The 21,262-nt window shown below is 36.0% G+C and overlaps 1 protein-coding gene across 1 annotated transcript in view; it reads right to left on the bottom strand.

Moving 5' to 3' along the window:
• Nucleotides 1-11,536, bottom strand: part of Commd10 (COMM domain containing 10) — a 204,713-nt gene extending 193,177 nt beyond the window's left edge. Inside the window, exons 1-4 of the mRNA XM_046465860.1 lie at nt 11,465-11,536; nt 9,904-9,994; nt 5,900-6,010; nt 4,330-4,485 (exon numbers count right to left, since the gene is read on the bottom strand). Of these exons, the coding sequence (XP_046321816.1) occupies nt 4,330-4,485; nt 5,900-6,010; nt 9,904-9,994; nt 11,465-11,505 (399 nt within the window). The 5' untranslated portion in view covers nt 11,506-11,536. The remainder of the gene's footprint in view (nt 1-4,329; nt 4,486-5,899; nt 6,011-9,903; nt 9,995-11,464) is intronic.
• Between the last annotated feature and the right edge of the window lie 9,726 nt (nt 11,537-21,262).

Here is a 21,262-nt window from a genome sequence, read left to right on the forward strand (position 1 = left end):
GGTGGTATGGCATAGTGTCCCATCCCAGTTCTGTCACTTACTTAGGTCCATGACCTTGGATAACTTGCTGAGTTATAAAATATATAACAGAACTACTGACGAGTTTTATAAGATATAAAGTACTTAGCATAATATTTGGTCCATCATAAATACAATAAATGTTTGTTATAATTACATTAAGTATTTAAGATATTTAAAATGTATTTGCTGTCTGTTATGATTTAGATATTAGGTATCCCCCAAAAGCTCATGAGAGAAACAATGCAAGCAAGTTTAGAGGTGAAATCAACCTAATCAGTGCATTAATCCCCTCATAGGGATTAATTGGGTGGTAACTGTAAGCAGGTAGGGTGTGGAAGAAGGAGATGAGTTGGAGGGTGCCTTTGGAGTTTATATTTTGTCCTTGGTGACAGAAGTCTCTCTCTGCCTCCTGGTGTGACGTCTTGAGCTGCTTCCCACAGCAACACTCGTCGTCCATGATGCTCTACCTCACCTCAAGCCCTGAGGAATGGCGCAGGCTGTCTATGGACCAAGACCTGTGAAAGCTTGAGGGTCAGATAAACTCTTCCTCCTCCAAAATTATTCCTATCACATCTTTTGGTCACAGCGGGAATTTGCTAAACATAGTTTCCAGCATTCTCACTGAGCTAATATACAATTAAGCAAGTCTGCCTATCTTCTGTTTTTGTTTATGACAACTGATTAAATAATTTCTTAAACAGAAGCTAAAGTTATAAAACTTACAAAGTAAAAATATTATTTTTGAAAAACATTATCAGCCAGGCGTAGCAGCACACACCTATAATCCTCATGACTTCAGAGACTGAGGCAGGAGGATCAAGAGTTCAAAGCCAGGGGCTAGGAATTATGTAGCTGAGATCATTGCCTCATATGTGTGAGGCCCTGGGTTCAAGCCCCAGCATTGCAAAAAAAAAAAAAAAAATTAAGTGTGATATGTCTTAGAATAAGTTATACTCCATGTGTGTATAATATGTCAAAATACACTCTACTGTCACATATATATAAAAAATAACAAATTTTTAAAACTTAAAATAAATTTTAAAAAGAGTTCAAAGCCAGCCTTAGCAACTTAGCAAGACCCTAAGTAACTTAGCAAGAACCTGTCTCAAAATAAACTATAAAAAGGACTGAGATGTGGCTCAGTGGTTATGTGCTCCTGGGTTCAATCCCTGATACCAAAAATAAAATAAAATAAAAACATCAGCCAGAGACTCTGAAAAACATCTTATCATTGGAAGTATCAAAAAAGAAAAACCCACAAACTATGTAGTTTGATTACTAAGATGCCAGAAATAGTGAAATCTATAAAACAAAAGGAAAATAAAGAAGAAATAATTTCAGGGAAACAAGATGGAAAACTAAAAATCTATGTTGGATATAGGAAAAATAAATTCAAATTATGAAAAATGAGGCGGTAAAGGACAGAGCAGTCAGAAGAATCCAGAATTAAAAGGAGAGATGAAAACAATAAAGGGAATTTTCTAAAAACCTACAGATAACATCTTAATCATGACAGGCTGAATGCTTTCTTCCCAAAATTATGAATAAGCAAATAATGCTCAGACTTAACACTCCTGTTCAGCATCATACTCAAAGTTCTAGTCAGTAAAATAAGGCAGGAAAAATGAAGAAAAGTTGTACAGAATGGAAAGAAAAAAAATGAAACTATCTGTATTCCCAGATGTTGTAACTATCTACATAAAACAATCGCAAGGAATCTACAAAAAAAAAAAAAAAGCTCCTATTACTAATTAGTGAATTTACCAAGATCCTAGAATAAAAAGTCAATAAAGAAAAATCAATTGTATTTCAATATGGTAGCAATAAACAATAAACAATTGGAAACCAACATTTTTATAACAGCATCATTTACAACAGCTCAAAAAAGAATGAAATACTTAGCTACAAAGCTAATAAAATACATGCATAATCTGTGAAAAAATACAGACAAAAGAAATCAAAGAAGATTTAAATAAACGAAAAGATATACTCAATGTTATTTCTCTACAACTTCATTTATAAATTAAACCCAATCCCAATCAAAATCCCTGAAGGATTTTTTCTTTGTAGATACAGGAAAGCTGACTTCTAAATGTACATGGAAAGGTGAAGAAACTAGAATACTCAAAATAATTATGAAAAAAAAGAATAAAGTAAGCAGAATCATGCTATCTGATATCAAGACCTAGTATAAAGCTATAGAAATTAAATGGGGGATATTGGCATAAAGATAGACAAATCAATGTAATCAAATAAAAAAATCCAGAAAAAAGACACACATATCTATGTGAAAAGGATTTTTGACAAGGGGCAAGGCAATTCAGTGACAAAAAGTTGACGTTATCAACAAATAATGCTGGAAACAAGGAGCATCCATACACAGAAAATATGAACTTCAACCTGCACTTAAACACAAAATGAACTCAAAACCAAATGTAGGCTTAAATGTAAAACATAAATGCATAAAACATTTAGAAGGAAATAAAAGAGAAAATTTCCATTACATTGAATCATGTGCCAAATTCTTAAGATACAAAACAGAAAGTAAGATCAAGAAAGAAAATAATTTAATGACTGGACTTTATCAAAATTAAGACCTTTTGCTCTATAAAAAACACTGTTAAGAGAAAAGAATAAAAGTATAGACTGGCAGAAAATATTGTAAAATCACATATCTAAAAAAGAACTTATATCTAGAATATAAAAATAACCCTAACACCAACTGAAAAAAAGAAAACAAACACCTTCCTCCTCCACACATTGTAACGAAAAAAGAAAAAAAAAAAAAAAAACCTCCAATTCTATATGCTAAGATTTGTATCTGTGACTTTTCTTTATATTATATTACATAATTAGACTTCTCTATCAGTCATAATTTAAACATACAGACATACAGTTAGGCAAAAGATCTGAACAGATACTCACCACAGAAGATACATGCATGGCAAGCGAGTACATAAAAAAATTATCAACATACTTTATTAGGTAAATGCAAATTAAAAACACAAGACACCACCACAAACCTAACAGAATGGTTCTATTAAAAGTTAACTGACAGGGGGTTGGGGTTGTGGCTCAGTGGTAGAGTGCTTGCCTAGCATGTGTGAGGCACTGGGTTTGATTCTCAGCACCACATATAAATAAATAAAAAATAAATAAAGGTCCATGACAACTAACAAATAATATTAAACAAAAAGTAATTGATAGTACCAAGTGCTCACAAGAATTTGGAACTATTGTAACTCTTATATATTGCTGACAGAAATGCAAAGTAATAGTAATCCTTTATAAATTCTTACAGAAAATAGAGGAGGAAAAACACTTCCCAATTCATTTTGTTATCCTGATAACAAAGCCAAAGACATCATAAGAAAACTACAAATCAATATCCCTCACAAACATAGATGAAAAAAAAATCTGTAACAAAATATCAGGCTGGGCAGTGTTATACATCTATAATCCTAGCAACTCAGGAGGCTGAGACATGATTATCCCAAGTTCAAGGTGAGCCTGGGCAATTTAGCAAAACCCTGTCTCAAAATAAAAATATATATTAATAAAAGGTCTGAGGATGTAGCTTAGAGGTAAAGTACCCCTGGGACTAACCCCAGTACACAAAAAAGAAAAAAAAATCAGCAAATCAAATTTCTAGCAATATATGAAAAAATTAATACACTATAACCAGGTAAGATTTATTCCAGGAATACAAAGTTGGTTGAACACCTGAAAATTAATTAATATAACACAACATGTTAACAGAAAATGGGGCAAAATCTGTATGATCATCTCAAACTCCATCAAAAGTAAACTGAAGGTTTTAAAAGGTATCATAAGAGCTTTATGATACTTTGGTTATTTTATATTTTTTTTCAAAGCATTCATTTTCTTCACTGTTAGCTACACAAGTTCACAAATACTAATTGAGTACCTACAGCACATAAGCAATTCTGCTAGCACTAATGTAGATACACAAAAACAATTACATACATGATTCAGTAAAAATTAAAATAAGGTTCATGCAAAGAGACACAGATAAAGGAATTACAACTCTGCTTATGGACTTAAGGAAAGAAAACTATCTCATTCCTAAAGTTATAGAGGCATATTCTAAACTATAAGTTAAAATTAAATCATATTGTGGTAGCAAATATGCTAACATATAGAAATAATTTTATAAGAGTACTATGTATTTATTTTCATTTGCTTGACTCTACCTCTCAACAAAACAGAATCTCTTTAAATCCTCTTAAGTATAATAATTTATTTTGTCCATTATTAAAAATGTCTTTCAGATAGTATATCCTATACCTTGTGGGGAGCCAGAATCCTCTGCCTGAACTTTTCAACTGTTTCTTGACCCATGGAAGACCAAGCATTGATGAATGCTTCTGCTTTGTCTTGTCTAAGATGAATGCTCTCTAATTGCTGCTGCAAAGCTGCTGGCTTCACGTTGTGATATACTGCCTATTAAAAAGGAAAAAAAATTACATATATCCTTCTATTCTTACAGAGACTTTGAGCTGTAATCAATACAAAATTACTTTTAAGGGATTTAAATCAAACAACATTTCACATTCTTATTGCAGACATTTTGGATTGTTTTATAAACAATATCATATACTATCAATGCATAAAAGATTCAGGATTAAAAAGCTAAATTATGTGGGCTAATGATTTTCAATTCTGCCCATTTAAACAATACTACATGTACTTAATAACCAAAAAAACTTCTTTGCTCTGGCTATGTTAATTGTACCTCAGTTAAAATTTCATCTTATTTATTTCACTTAACTATTCAAAGTTTACAATGATTTTGTTTCTCAACTAACAAATGTTTTTCAAGAAATAGTTTTCAAAACTATCTTCATCCTTCTATTTCCTAGGTAATACAGAATTTTAAGAACTGTAAAAATTTTTAACAGTGATTACTTGTTCTGTTTTTTACCTTATTCTGGAACAGAATAAATTTCCCATAAATACCATTTTGCACTATCCTATTCAATTATTCTTTTCTTCTGTTGAAGCTCACCATCAATAAGAATCACAGTCATCTTTATGACCTCTAATTATATAAATCTGTAATAGATGCCTGAAAATTTGTCCTCCTAATAGAATTTGTTCACTAGAATGTTCATGAAGTACTACTTAATCTTTTATTTTACAAATAGTCTGTTTAATCAATGAAGAGAAATTTCTTGAGAATCTATTTTAAGCCCAGTGAAGTGCTGGGCTTATACAAAACATATCATCCCTACCCTGGATAAATTCAAAATCCTGTGAGTGACATAACTGACATATGTGAAATAAAGAAAGACTAACCATGTGACCTACTGTGATGAGCCAAGGTTAAAAGAAATACAAATAAGGGAAGACTTCAGGTATGAGAGCTCAAGGCTAATTTGAGAAGAAGTAATGCAAAAGGGAAGCTCAATAGGAAAAAAATTACTATGATAACACTTCTTTTCTAAAATGTTTGTTTATCATCCTAGTCAAATATATCCCCCCAAATCATTTATCTAATTTCTTAAATGTGTTCCATTTTTCCAAAGTACAACACCAAGTAACAATGAATTCAAATCTTTTATAGCTGTCTGAAATCAAGAAAGTCTTGATTCACATCAATAAATCTCTACTGCTATTCAGCGCTGTTGCTTTGTAGAATGAAACACTGTTGAAAAAAATAATGCATTCAAATATTTTTTACTATATTGAAATTCTTGATTAAAATGTGTTCACAGCAAAAAATAAAATAAAATAAATGTATTCACAGTTTCCATCTTGCACACTTTGAAAAAAACTGGAATGTCATAGATATCACAGCAATACTAATAATGTAGTAAACAAATCATAGTAAGGAAATTTGAGGTAATAAAAATACCTGTTCTAAAATAAATGATATTGTTTCAAGGACAAGGTGGAGATCTTGTTTCTCTAGAGAAAATGCAGCTTGAAGTTTTTCTTCCTCTTCTTCACTGAAACTGCTCTCAGCCTACAAATACAAATAGCAATCTCTTAGCACATATTTATGTATTCAAATCTCATACTTGACTCAGTAATTCATATATGAATGAGAACTTTAAAGAAAAAGTGAATCCAGGGTGAAAGGAAAATGATATAACTTTCTAAAAGGTGTAACCTCCATTCTACACTACTACAAGCAAAATAAACTGGATAAAACTTACTTCTTGTGATGACTCAATTCATAATTATGAGCAATGATACCCTGGTTACAGTAGCTTTAAGAAGTGCTGATGATTTTTAAGTCCAATTTTTTAAAAAATCTCAGACTCCTGTGTTTTTACATTTTTTTACTTAATTTTTTATTTCTTCTTTTTATATATGCATGATTGCAGAGGGTATTTTGACATATCACACATACACAGAGTATAACTTCCCATTCTTTGAGGTTGTATGTGATATGGAGTTACACTGGTCTTATACATGAACATAGGAAAGTTATGTCTGATTCATTCTACTCTCTTCCCTATTGCTCTCATATTTCTTATACCTGGTTTTCAAAATTCTTCAATTTCATTTCACGATTAGTAGTCATTGCTTGAAACTGCCTACGTGACCCATTATATAGTAGCACCTTCGTCCTCTGGTTTGCTGGTTCCGCTCTCCCAGGTTAGGAACCCAGATAGCTGATTCTCAGAACTAGACATACAGCACAGTTATATCAATAGGGTTTATGTGAAGGCCTAAAATCTGTTCTGTGGAGCCACATATATATGTTTTTGATTTATTACATGAGTTTTAACAGCCATTCCTGAGCTCAGAGGCCATAAATGTTTATATTTACATTCTCAGCTAGGGAAGTTTGTCTTAACTTCCCTCAGTATTTCCAAGTACAAACTGTTGAGATGCCAGATGAAACATTACAAGATATTTAAAAATCCTTGTACATTAAATGCCAGCAGCAACCTTTGCATATTTTAACAAACCAAAACAAATACCCCAAACACACACACACACACACACACACACACACACAATATACATATTAGGATGGGCTAGGAAGATAACCAGTTCAAAGAAAACTGACTCCCAGGTCCATGGTCAGGTATGCATGCCCATATTCTAAATCTAAGCTGTCTTAGTTTCTTCAAGTTAATCCCTACTAAGGAATTCAAGGAAGCAACCTGGATAAAGACTGGCATACTCCACCATAAACAGAAAAAAAAAAAAAAAACTTGGTAAAACCAAAGTATCAAGTTGATGATATTTAGAGTAGCAATCAATTCCCTAAACCTCTTCACCCATCCACCTGCCTCAAGTTCCACTATTCTAAGGGTTGTGCTTCTTTCAAGGCAAACACCAACTTGATAGAACTAATGTACATAAAAGAAAGGTGGCCGATCCTGAAATACACTGAAAACTCTATGAGCTGTTATCACAACAGGAACCTCTCTGTAAGATCATCTCCTGAAAATGCCTGGGGGAAAAAAATAAATAAATAAATAAAAACTGAAATTGTTACTGACATTCTCTTTTCAGGCAAGATTTCACATACATGCTCTGTCCTCAGTTATTTCATTTATCAACAAGCACATCTCACCCAAATCCCACTGTCTCTGATGACACAATATTCAGAATTGAATGATCCAGCTACATGGTTACCTCTAGACACCTAATAACTTATTCTCAACTCCAGAGGTAACTGAGAAGATCAAAGACAAACTACGCATCAAATTTTCCATGCAAATGCTCCATCCTTCCCAGTATCAAGAATGAAAGTTGTATATAAGTTTTTTCCCCATATTGTTTTACACAATTAAGAATGCAACCACTGACTCAGGAAGAAAAATAAAACTTCTGTATCTATTGCCTGCATCATTCACTTTGGAGCTGATTTACATAATGTCTTATACTCCTTCCTGAGGTTTAGTGTAATGGGTTAAAGGAATGGACTCTTGGAGCCAGACTAAATTACTATCTAGTTGTACGACTTTAGGCAAGTTATTTAACTGGTTTCTATTTCAGTTTCCTTGTGGATAAAAGGAGGCTGACAATAGTATCCACTTCAAATTGCTGTCAGGATTAGATGAATTAATAATACCAATCCATTAGAAGAGTACCAGTCACATAGAGAACAATGTAACTATTTGTGAAGAGCAGATAACACAGAATATTACTGCTATTATTGTTCTTAGTCCTTCCATCTACATCACAAATTCCTTACAGGCAGGAACTTAAAGGACCTCCATTTGTATTTGTTTCCCATGGAAAAGAAAAGAACTAACTCTAGAACCAGTATTGAGTGCTGTGTAAGTAGCAATGTATTAGGTATGAGAGATATAAAATGAGTAAAACATGACCCTCAAGATATTTAAAGCAGGGGTGGGTAGATTGGTGAAGAGGTATAGAGATTTGATTGCCTTCTGATCATAAAACAAATACTTATTATATAGTACTAAAGTGTAATGAAAATGAAGCAAGTTTTAGAAGCACCAAAAAGAGAATATAAAACTGTGAGAGTGAGATTGCAAAATATTTGCAATATGAGTAGTTTTCTCATTTAGACATCTGAAGGCAAACAAACCAAAGAGTACACGCATACAACTGAAAACTTTATGGCACACTGCAGTAAAAAGAGCATTGTCCAGTCTTACTGAAACACTTGCAAAGACACAATGTTAAGGATTTTGAACTTTTCTCCACTTAGCAACTGGTAGTCACTGATGGTTCTGAACACTGTAAAAAAACTGGTTGGAGGGGTTTTTTGTTTGTTTGGTTGGTTGGTTTTAGTTTTTACCCTAATACTGGGGATTGAACCCAGAGGTGCTTTACCACTAAGCTACATCCCAGTCCTTTTTATTTTTACTTTTGAGACAAGTTCCCCCTAAAACCCTAAGGATCTTGCTAAATTATCCAGGCCGGCCTCAAATTTGCAGTCCTCCTGCTTCAGCCTGAGTCACTGGGATAACATGTATGCACCTGGCTGATCAATCTTTTTTTTTTTTTTTGAGAGAAAAACATTTAGAAAGATAATTAAAATTATATTATGAAGAAACAATAGGAAGTAAGAAGACTACACGCATAGATACTAATGTGAATGTAATTATTGTATTCCAAGGAAAAGATAAGAATCTGAACTAGCACTATAAGGACAACTCAGATTTGACAAATACAACATAAGGAGTAGGGTATGGCTCTGGGACTACTTCCTGGCCAAGAAAAAGAAGAAGAAAGAATAAGAGTTCTGGTTGTCATTGGCTGTTGATGCCTGGTACAAGGCAGAGCAGTTACTGGGTGCTCCACAAACATGGGTTTGATGAAATCAAATTTTTATAACCTAACAAAGAAATTAGGTTGGACTGGCAACCAAGTAATGAATTATCAAACACCCACACATCCAAAACAACCACACCATTGAAATAAAAGAATAAGAGAATAAAATTAGATGAAAGATTAAATGCTAGTTTAAAGCAAATACCACAGAATTATTAAAAGGAAAAATGAATCAGAATTTCCCCAAAGCATGTTCCACAGAACATTACTTCCCAAATACATACTACAATAAAACATTTCCAAAGTCAAACACATTTGGAAAATGTTATATGCCATATTCACCTTTAGTGTTTACCATAAACACAATTATATTAGATATGAAAAGTTCCATAATTTTAAAAATTTAACTTTATGGAATACAGAGTTTTCCAGATTTTGGACCATGGAACACTATAAAATCTGCAACAAATTAAGTATTCCTGAGAACACACTGGAAAACACTGTATTTCTCTCTCTCTCTCTCTCTCTCTCTCTCTCTCACACACACACACACACACACATACACACACACACACAAATTCTACAAATGACAAGAGTTTCAGTGGCATCAGAAGAAATTTTTACATGATATAGAAACACAAAAATACAAACCTTCAGGTGAAGTTTTTGAAGAATTCGAGTAAGCAATCGTGGAAATCTTCCTACATCTATTGCATTTATCAGTGACACCGCTTTTTTCATGCTAAATAAATTAATAAAAGAAAGTTTTAAAACAAGTTTTAAAATATACTTGCTATCATTGTCTACAAGTTTTAATTTCAAAAATTCTGATTGCTATATGGAAAGTCTGAGTTAAGTCAGGTAAAGAAAATGGTAACCAGAGTAAGGCAATCTGAACATTTCCAAAAAGATGCCCCCCAACAGTATTCTGTTGAAAAGGTGCACTTGGAAAATTTTCTCTTATTGTAGGCAAAGCAAACTACAAGGGGCGCACTACTCCATAGATGTTCATGTAACCACTTAATCCAGAATGGAACTAATAAAAGAGTGAGATAGGGGTTACAGTAATTTAGAAAATTACACTAAAAACATAATGCTGAATAGCAAGTAATGGGGGAGGTGGACACTGCATACAAAAAAAATGTTATTACTAAGAAGATGGTTGCTTTAAAACCTTGTTTCATTTGTAATAGTCAAATTCAAACAATATAATAAGAACAATTCCGTACCAAATTGAATATGGTTTACTGAGGTAGTGTGTGTTCCACTGATTTGAGGAAAGAAATTGGATGTCAGAAACAAAGGAGTCCAGGATGAAGGAAAAACTTAAAAATGACAACTCTCTTCTTGAGAAGATTTCTGTCCAACCCAGGAACGAATGTTATTTTCCAACTTCGATTATTTGCCTATATACTTCAGTGATTCTTCTGTAGCCACACAACACATTTCAATACATTGAATCATTTTTACTTAAATGGTGTTATTTTAAAAGAGAACTTTGGACCAGGTGTGACAGTGCACACCTATACTCTCCGCTACTGGGGAAGCTGAGGCAGGAGGATCACTTGAGCCCTGGAGTTCAAGATCAGCCAGGCCACATATCAAGACTTGGTTTCAAAACAAAAATCAAAAATAACAATAAATAAAGGGAACTTTGTATCACTACCATGGGCAGCCAACCTTACCTACCACACAGAGAAATTTGCTTTAAAATAAATAAATAAGTAAGTAAAATGGAAACCAAAGTGTTACCAAAATCTAGCCAGATTATATGACCAGCCAAAAACCCTGACCCGAGATTTATTCAATACCGACACACGTTAAGTATTACACACCCTCCAGCACCAGCCAGAGCCTTTCCCATCATCATCATCAGGTCTGAAACTTGAAAACGGAAACAGAATACTTTTCCACGTGATTCGTCACTACTCAAGGTAGCGCCTGGGAACTTCTGACAGCACTCTGAGAAGTGACAACAACCATGCACTTTCCTACAGACCACGGCTTCCAGGCGCACCGTCAGCCACAGACGAACCACCGTAAAGGTGGAGCACCAAGCGGTCCCACGCACTCCGCGGACCTGCGTAGCCCATGATGCAACGTCGGCAGTCCCGCGCCCACTCCTCCAGACCCGGGCCCCGCCACGGCGCCAGGACAGCAGGCAGCAGGGACATCCTCGCGCGGCTACCGCAAGTGACCAGCGGGACAGTACCTGGGACTCTCTGGCAGGATCAGCGCTGCGGACGCCGCCATCCTCGCTGCTTCCTAGTCCCCGCCCCCTGTCAGCTGCGCTTAGCCCGACCAATCAGGACAGCGGATGACGGAAACCCGGAAGGCCCAAGCTGCCCGGCAGTTGCCTGCTTCCTAGGACTCCTGAGGCTGGAGGCCCAAAGAGACCTGTCTTGCCTTCCTGGAAGAGCGAGGGATCATCACTGTCATCCTCCCTGTATTTCTCTAATCGTACTGGAGTTAAGATTCTACCTGTATGTTTATTTATACTTAAATGCATACCTGGCTGGAGGTGTACATATGTGCATTTTTGTATTTTTGTGTCTTTAGATGTAATATAGTAATGTGTGTGTACCCACACACACACATATGTAGCATTATTTTTTCAATAGCGCACGTTTAAGACGCTGCGGCGGCTGCCAAAGGAGCTGCCACATCCCTACCCAGCCCTGGAGTGTGCCTCCTTTGCCCAGCATCGTTCCTCAAAAGAGTTAGTGCAACCAGCTCCAGCCTTGGCACTGAGCAATCCGCTACTCCTGTATCAGCATCCCTGAGCTCCGCGAGGCTCCATAACCCAGCTTGAAGTGTGTACCTGCAATTCACTGAGTACCTACTATATGTCAAGCACTAAGCTAGGCACTGGGGATGTAAAATACCAAAATTCCTGTCCTGGAGTTTTGCCAGTTTTTGAAATGAACAAGAATTCGGGTCTCTCTTTTGAGTCCACCACAGCCTAGTAGAGAAGATGAATCACTGCAAACAGTGCCATGAATTATCTTCCAAGAGAATAGCATTTTCACAAATACTTTCAAATGCCTTAGAGAAAAACAAGGAGAGCATTCATGGAATTCAGAGGTGGAAGCAAGAAAGCCTCCTGAGCAGGTGGCAAATGCAGTAATGCTGCAGAGATGAGGAGGGTTTTTCAGTGCAAAGGCTAAGAAGTAGATGGACAGTTCAATGGAGTTTGAAAAACAGGCAGGAATTAAGACTAGAAAAGCTTGAATGACAGGTTTTGGCATTTGCACTTAATCTGGAGAGAAATGGGCAGCCATTAATTTTTTTTCAATTTTTTTTCCCTATGCATGAAATGTTTTCAAGTAAAGAAATTTTGGGAAGAGAACTGAGTTTGGTGTTCCCCCCACGCCCTTTTATTTAAAAAAGTTTCTGGACTGGAAAGAGGTAAGCAAGAAAATTACATAGGAAACTATTGCAGTAATCTATGGAAAGCAATAAAATCTGCTGGTACTAAAAAGGCATTGGAGAATGAAAAGACAGTGGATGGATTAGAGTTGCATTTCAACAGTAGAATCTTCCAGAACTGGCAAGAGATTGAATTTAATTTTCCTCACTAATTATGTTTTGCTTAAATTATTATTTAAATTAGTTGGCATTCCTGGAGCAGCCCAAAAACATCTTAACTGAAAGGAGAAGCCAGATTGCAAATTAAAAGTGAATAATCCCCACATGGATAATTGAGTCAATTATACAGTGTGTTGAATACGTACAAATACGTTTAGTTCCACAACCACTCCACACACTCCCCCAATTTATGCATATCTGAAGAAGATGTATGTGAATCAACATAAATTATAGGTCCCTGATCCAAACACAGATTACCTTACCTGGCACAACTTTAAAGAGGTTCTAGTTCTCTCAATCTTCAAATCATTTCCCTTTTGTCTTGATTCATTGCCTGAAGTGGAGCTACTAACCTGCTTAAACTGTTTCAAATCTATAGTGAAGTTCACCTCCTCCTTCTCAGTTGCCTTGAAAAATAACTGCTATTTTGAACAAGGTAGTTCAAATACTGAATCATTCTATAACCTTGGACAAAATATCAATCTCACTTAGCTTCCCATTACTAATCTGTAATGTGGGGATATGAGTAATGTCTGCTCCCCTGTACTGTGGTAAGAATTAGGTAATATGATTTGCACCTTCAAGAAAAACTCTACCCTTCTTATACAATAAAGCACAGACTTCCAAGTTTCTCACAAGAGAGTCACTGATGGACACAGAGGCCTCTTGCTCTGTTTCTCTCCTTGTGCAATGATGGATTGGTTACTTCTTATTATCATTTGTTTCTAAAAAGGCTTGGTACTGTGAATAATTTCGCCCCTTAAATATTTGATATTTCTCACCTAAGATATTTCTGCATTCTCTAGAATACAGGCATCTATGTACATGAAAAAGTCCTCTAGGTTATCCAACAGTTGCCACCTGCTATAGAACAGGAACTATATTTCCTGAAGGCAAAATTTTATGACCACTCTCCACCCTTACCCTCCAAATTCATTGACTCATCTTCATGATAGATCCAAGCCCAGATCTGCTGCTCTCATTTATTACCAATAAGCCATGCTGAATGCATCAGTTTTTCCATGTCCCTACCTTCACTGCAAACTTCCACCAACACAAACTTTTTGACATTCTGTGTTATCCAGGTCCTGTAGGAAACAACTTGACTTACATTCTTGTGCCTCACTAAGGGCTGTAAATGCAAGGAAGTAGGAATGAGGACAAAGGGAAGTAAGAAAGGACAGGAGGAAATAGAATACAAGGTGGCATGTTATACAACTGGTTACAGCTTCAAAACCTAGCTTACACATCAGTACTGTACAGAGAGTCTATTTGGAGTCATTATGACTTAGGAGTAGAAGAAAAAATTGCCTGCAAACTCTTTGAAAGAGTTTTTTTTTCTCTCTCTCTCTTTGTCTCTCTTGTTGGTCCAAATTAATCCTATGGTTCCACCGCCTCTACATTTCTAGGGTGTGCAACATGATGACTAAGCAGCTCCACTGCAGAGTCCACAGCCTTCATGGGTCTGGTAAAGATGGAACTGAGTCCTAAAATATAGGAGAGTAGGAACCCATGACTAAGTTCCCACTTGTACGCCCCTCCAGATTACTTCCCTCTGTCAGTAAATGGCAAAAGCTGTAAGACCAGGAACAGTTCAGAGTTTCCAGAGGAGTTAACCCTTCCTTCTGAGTATGAGCTTTGTCTTTTTGGAGTCCCTCCCTTTTGGTGGGTTCCTACTCGAAGACCTCTTTGTGTTCTCTTCTTGTACCCTCACTGCACATTCATCCTCTCCCTGCTAGGCATGATTTATATGTTTGATACTCAGTGAAGTAGAAAGAAGTGTGAGCCTTTTCCCAGAAGACTCCTCCAATCCTAAATGAGCTCAAGGAGCTCACAACAAGGAGGCACACCCAAATCCATCTTCCAACATCCCATCCCCTCAAAAGTGAGTGATTATCTTTGAAAGATGGGTAACACCTACTCACCCACTGGAATAGAATCTGACTGAGTCCCGAAATCCAGGCTAGCTGAAATGACATTTTAAACGTGTGGTATATATTATTAAGTTGGGCAGGTGTGTAGACATTTTATTATGTACCCCACATTGTCCCTGCAATAAGTTGACTAATTAAGAAATATTTTGGAAGTTATTAGTCCTCCAACTCAATACTGAGTTTTTCAGGTCCATCTATGTTATGGTTTGGATATGAGTCTTCCCCCACAAGCTCCCATGTTAATGCAGGAATATTCTGAGATAAAGTGATTGGATTGTGAGAGCTGGAACCCAACAAGTCCATCCTAGTTTAAATGGACTAAAACTGCAGGAGGTAGATGTGGACTGCTCTCTGACTATTCCCAGCTGCCCCACTGTGCCCTTCGGCCTTGATGCTTTATCTTGGGCCCAGAGCAATGGACTTGGATGACCATGGACTGAATCTCTGAAACCATGAGCCAATATAAACTTTCCCTCCTCTAAGTCATTCTTGTCAAGTACTGTCACCACAGCAATGCAAAGTGGATTAACACACTCCATCAAGGAGTCACATACGGCAGAAGACTAGAACCACCTCATCTGCCCCATAGCGGACTAACTATAAAGCGTGTGCTTCCTGCTCAGCTGTTTTAAAACCTTTGCTGTGAAAGCCATTGGCCCAGCTTTCCTCCTCCTCACCCAACACTCAACAGACACTTCCCCCTCCACACCATCACTCAGTCACAGTTTCTAGCCCTGTTTTTAGCTCTGTAGTCAGCACTTGCCTCATAGGTGTGAGAATCAATTTGGGTGTAACTGAAGAACACCCTTTAAGATGGTAAACATGTAGTTATTTGTTCCACATTTTCCCTCAGATTCCCAGGGGAATGAAGTTTATTACACGTTTTTATTTTGAGTTGGTTATGTGAATGTTCCTGTTATTGTGAGATATACGAGGAATAAAGAATGCTTGAATATTATCTATTCCCTGAGTATTTGCATAAGAGGCTGTGATGTGAAAAGGAAAAAAAAAGCTTAGAAAAAAAGAAAAGAAAGAATAATATCAAGGTTGCAGGCCACATTTCCCCATTTAAAAAAAAACAAACAGTATTTATGTTCACTCACCCTTCACCAGAAGGAGGATAGAATAGGGGATAGGAGGGAAGCCTTTATTGAAATGTAGAAAATACACACTTTGTGATATATGAACAGATATCTTTGTAACTATTCTCAAGCTTAAAGTTGAAAACCAGTTCAAATTATCACCCCTCCATTTTCATTTGCACCTAGTTTCTTCCATTCTACTTCCCAGAGGCCTGAGCCATTTAAAGGACTGATATTCACACATAAGATGTGTGAAAGACTGAGTGGTTTCTTCAGTAATTTTCACCTGTGAACACCATTTGAAAAAAATTAGATGGTGCCTCCCATATAGACATGTGAGAGTGAGGCAAGATTACAGATTGCCTTCTACCCAATGACTAGTGAAGGAAATTTTTAAAAAATAGTAAGTGCCACAAATAAACAACAGAAAAAACTAAATTAACAGCAAACGGACAAGGAATGAAAGCATAACCAAATAATACAATTGAAAAAGTGTTAGCCAAATAAACAAATTCTGTTGCTGGGTCCTAAAGGCGGGCCTCAACTTGCTAAAACCATGCTCGGAAAAGAAGGGGTTCACAAACTCATGAGAATTCTCTTTATATCCCCCCAATTTGCAGAGATGCAGAATTGGAGGTAAACAGTCAGTCAGTGGAAGTCTTGGGAAATCCTGAAGAATATGAGACCTGAGGGCTGATGCAGGAACTGGTGAAGGTTAGAAGAGGCCCCTAAGGTATCCTTTTTGACACCTCTGAGCAAGAAAAAAAAATACAGCATTAAGACAGGAAAAAAAATACAGCATTAAGACAGGGCTGGGATTGTGGCTCAGTGGTATTTCACTTACCTAGCATGTGTGAAGCACTGGATTCTATCCTCAGCACCACATAAAATAAAATATTGTGTCTACCTATAACTAAAAAATAAATATTTTTTTTTAAAATTACATCTAATTTTCTCAAACAACAAATAGGGAGCTAGCAAATTGAAGACAGAAAATAAGAAGATACTCCAAGGCAACAAGCCAGTGAAAACATGGAAGCCTCAGGGAAAATAACTTTGCCTCAAGCTCTCTGCCTTATTGTTAACACTGCAGAAACCCACAGGCACCTGAGTCCTTTCCCTGTCCTAAACAGAAACGAAAAAATGAAATGGAAAGTGAACAACCATGGCTGACTCAGGAGGAATCAGAGGCTCTGGGACTCCACAATTAAAGAAGAGCTGATTGGAAGCCTGTGGGTACCCCCTCAGGTTGGACATGCCCCTCCTGTGTGTTGTGAGTCCTAATACAGGACTATTAACAAAATCACAGAGCTGGGAAAATAAAAACTAATCCCCGTAAGCTTTGATTAAAAAGTAAATTTTTAAAAAAGTAAATAGAATACAAATACTGAGCCATCAAGATGGCATTTCTGATGGGAAGGCCCATTAATAAGCAAAAGAAGCAAGAAGACTTTGGCACAATATCAGGGAAAATAGAGCCGGGGCAGAGCTGTCCATGCCAGACACAAGTAAAACAGGGAGCAGTGCCATGGCAACTATGCAGGATTCTACAGGAAAGTATAAGAAATAAAAGTATATAGCATACCAAAAACAGATGAAAATTCCACGTGCATGTTAAAGTTGAACATAATAAGGAAATGAATTCCCTAGAACAAGAACTAAAAGACAATTTGATAAAACAACAAAATTAGATAAAAAGCACAAAAACCAAAGAAAAAAAGTTGAGAACTGAAAACTCAGCATTTCCTAGCTATTACCTAAATTGGAAACTGCAAGAAACAGACTAGACACAATTGCAAATTTAATTATTGACAGAGAGGAAGGCTATTTATGGTGAATGCAAAAGAATGAGACAGAAAGTAGATACTGAGAACAAAGAAAAACCAATCTAAAGATCAGTGTGTCCCCAAGGCCAAGCACTCAAAGAATAGACCAAAAGTAAAAGAATAATAAAAAAGCACATTCAAATATTATGATAGTGTCTGCCTCCATTTTTCATGTTTAACTGCTGACAGCTTTCCTGGCCCACTACTCCCTTTTCCCCTTCTGTCCCACATTTGGGCAAAGAAGCCAAAGTGCTCCCTCTTGGGCACAGGTAAGAAATTCAAAGCCCAGAAGCTCCTGACTACTTGGGGGAAACCATCACCTGGGCCCCACCCCTTAATCACCACAAAACCCTAAGTCAGATGCCCTCCCCTACTCTTTCAAGCAATTTTTAGGTCTGTTTGACAGCTGACCTGTTCTCTCCAGAAATACTCATCCATGTAATATTTTCACACCTGCCTCTAATAATGTGTGTGTCATCATCAGTCTAGGTACCAAAACAAATTTGGAGCAGGGAGTCCATTTTGCCTCTCTTGGGATGACCAAAATAAATATTTAATAGAAGACCATTTCCCTAGAATGTTGGAAAAACTGAAACTGCGGTTTAATGAAAGGGCAAATTGTTTTCCAGAAGAACTAATATCAAATAATGATGCTGGGACAAATTCTAATAAAATGACCAAACTCCAAATACAAAGAAATAATTATTCAGGCAGTCAAGTGAAATGAGCATCTTGTTTACAAAAGTACAAAAATCAACAATTCTCAGACTTCTCCATAGCAATGTCTAAAACATTTTCATAAAAGTATATCATGTCTAGGCAAAATGCTATTCAAATACAAAGCAAAAGTTAAATATTATCAAACATGATTGCATCCATACTTCTCATGAGCTATTTTGGAAAAACTGATAGTTGAAACTAAACCAAAGAAGCAATTAGTGAAAATAAGAATTTCAGAATGGAGATATTATGGCACATAGTGAACATTAAATCTATATAAAATAAAATGTAGTTAAAATAGGAATTATGCTTATGAAATTAAATTTATTTTGTAATGTTTGATTATATATTTTGCAGTGTTTGATTATTATAATGTGAAATTAGTATATAGCTAAGAGAACTGATTTTCAAATGAACAAAATGGGTGGAATAGGATTTTAAGAGTACCAATTGCTTTATCTTTCATGGCAACAAAATAATAAATGTATCATGAATGGAATACATCTTTAATAAATTGACTATAACTTCTTACATTTTTCATGATTTTTTTAAAAAGTACAGAGGTAGCTCTCTAGAGAGCTGCAGTCTTAATGTCACTCAGAGTGTGGAAATACTTTCCCCACTCATTTTGTTCAATCTACTCAGTAATCAGAAAAACTCTTATTTTGAAAACAATATAAGCAACTTAGCATCTATCACTTACTTTCTAAATCATGTTGTCATTACTTCTAAAGGCATTTGAGTTTGTGACTCCTGTGTTAGAGGGGTCTGTAACATCTAACATCTCTTGTTACAAAAGAAACAATCCTATAAAATATGGCGATTTCTTCAGTTTATTTCCCTTCTTTTATCCATTTTAATAAAAAGCATTTCTATATACTTATATCCTATATGATATATATATATATATATATATATATATATATATATAGCATATAGATTTATATCACATATCTCATATATTACGTAGATAGCATATAGATAGTATAAAGGGATTACCAGAATTAGGTCTGGTTAATGTTCATGATATTTATTTGTTTGGTAAGATCTTCTGTAATTTTCTGCCTTCTACTTTGCATCTCCCTGTATTACTTGAATCTCCAATGATGAGAATGAATTATTTTTATGAAAACAGGAAAGTTATTATTCAAAACCAATGAAAACAAAGAAAAATAGTTATGGATATATATACATATATATTTATGAATGTACAGTTATATATATTGTTGATATATATACATATGTATTTATGTATATATAATGGATATGTATATGTGTGTGTGTATGAATACACACACACACACACACATAGTATTAAATAGTTAACATTCCAACAAAAATACTTTGGAAGACCTAAACATTGACATCATTCTTGTAGCAATTTGTAAATAGTATTATTTCATTAAATATTTTCAAAATTTACTTAAGTTTTCTGTATTAAAGTAAAGAAATGTCCAAAGTAAATTATTCATACTACTGCATTTGAAAAGAATCCAAACATATATCTCTTCAGTATAATTGCCCATCTTTTATTTACACAGGATTTTAAAAGGCTTTCTTTTTACTGTTTGCTTAGATTAGTAAATTGAAGAGATGAGTGCAGTTACCTCTTTCAGGATCAGAGTCAGCATAGCATTACTAAAGATAAATGATGCTTCTAAAAAGCCAAATAGCCACAGGGGTCTTTACCTACCTTTTTAGAGCCATAGATAACTACACACCACAGTACCACCAGCATGATTCCACCCTGTGTCCTGAATGTTCCAGCCTGGAATGCCCATTCTCTGTCTGTCCCTAGTCTTGTGACACACTTCCCTGATGATTTCCACCTCTCCAGAAGGGATTATGGATGTAAAGGTATCTTGGTTATTGCAATGCCTAAGGTAGAGCCCCGAATCACAGTCTCATACAATGATGAGACTCCCAAAGTGTCAATAGTAACTGTAGAGAAACCAAACCTTCAGGCCTTCTTGATCCATTTAGTTCACACTTTCAAATGTCCCAACCACCAATTTACTCTTTTCTCTGGACTCTCAGAGGTTTATCATATGAAGCATACATTTAGGCAAAGATCATATAGGATTGTTTCATCATTAGCCAACTATCATAAAAGCAAAGTTTCATCCTTAAACTTCCTTGGATACCTTAAAATGCCTTGTATCATCTTAGTCTCTACCTCTTAAATCATACTGATAGCCCTTGGATAAAATTAAACTAATTCAAGCCATTTTACAATGAAGATCTGACATCTCATTTGGAAAGCCAATTTAGTTAAAGATTTAGGTCCCTTGACTGGTCATGCTCTTGCATTCCTATCTCCAGTGGGACCTTCATTCCAAAGTCTCCATGTCTGAGGCCAGGGTAGGGGGCACGCAGAGGTCTTCTTCAGGCATCTCTGCTGAGCCTCCCTAGTGGAAAGGAGGGAATGTCTTGAAGAGCCTATGCTGACTCAGTACCCAGTACTTTTCCATTTGGAACCTTTCCCCTTACCTCTTCCCACTTCTATCTCCACTATAGAGTCCACAAAAACTTCTAGAGCTCTTTGTATGAAGCTCTCTCAACATTAAGACAACCCCCATATCCATGCTGATGCATGTGACTCCCATGACTCTAAATCAGTGTGTGTGTGTAGTGTGTGTGTGTGTGTATGTGTGTGTCTGTCCATGGAAAAGGTGAAAGGCGGCCCCACTACCTTCAGTTTTAGACTCTTGCCTGCTCCTTTACAGTAAGTGACTAAAGCTTTACCTTTTTCTTCTTTGGCTTGTTGCTATTATCGGTTAGTCTGATATTTAACAGCTCAGCTCCCTCTCCTGGCTGGCTCAGCTGAGCTCAAGACAACTGGTCCTTGAAGACATTGTCT

This window comes from Marmota monax, unplaced genomic scaffold (genome assembly GCF_021218885.2).
Source record: "Marmota monax isolate L192 unplaced genomic scaffold, Marmota_monax_Labrador192_F-V1.1 WCK01_AAM20220418_F8-fsc00097, whole genome shotgun sequence".
NCBI lineage: Eukaryota > Metazoa > Chordata > Mammalia > Rodentia > Sciuridae > Marmota > Marmota monax.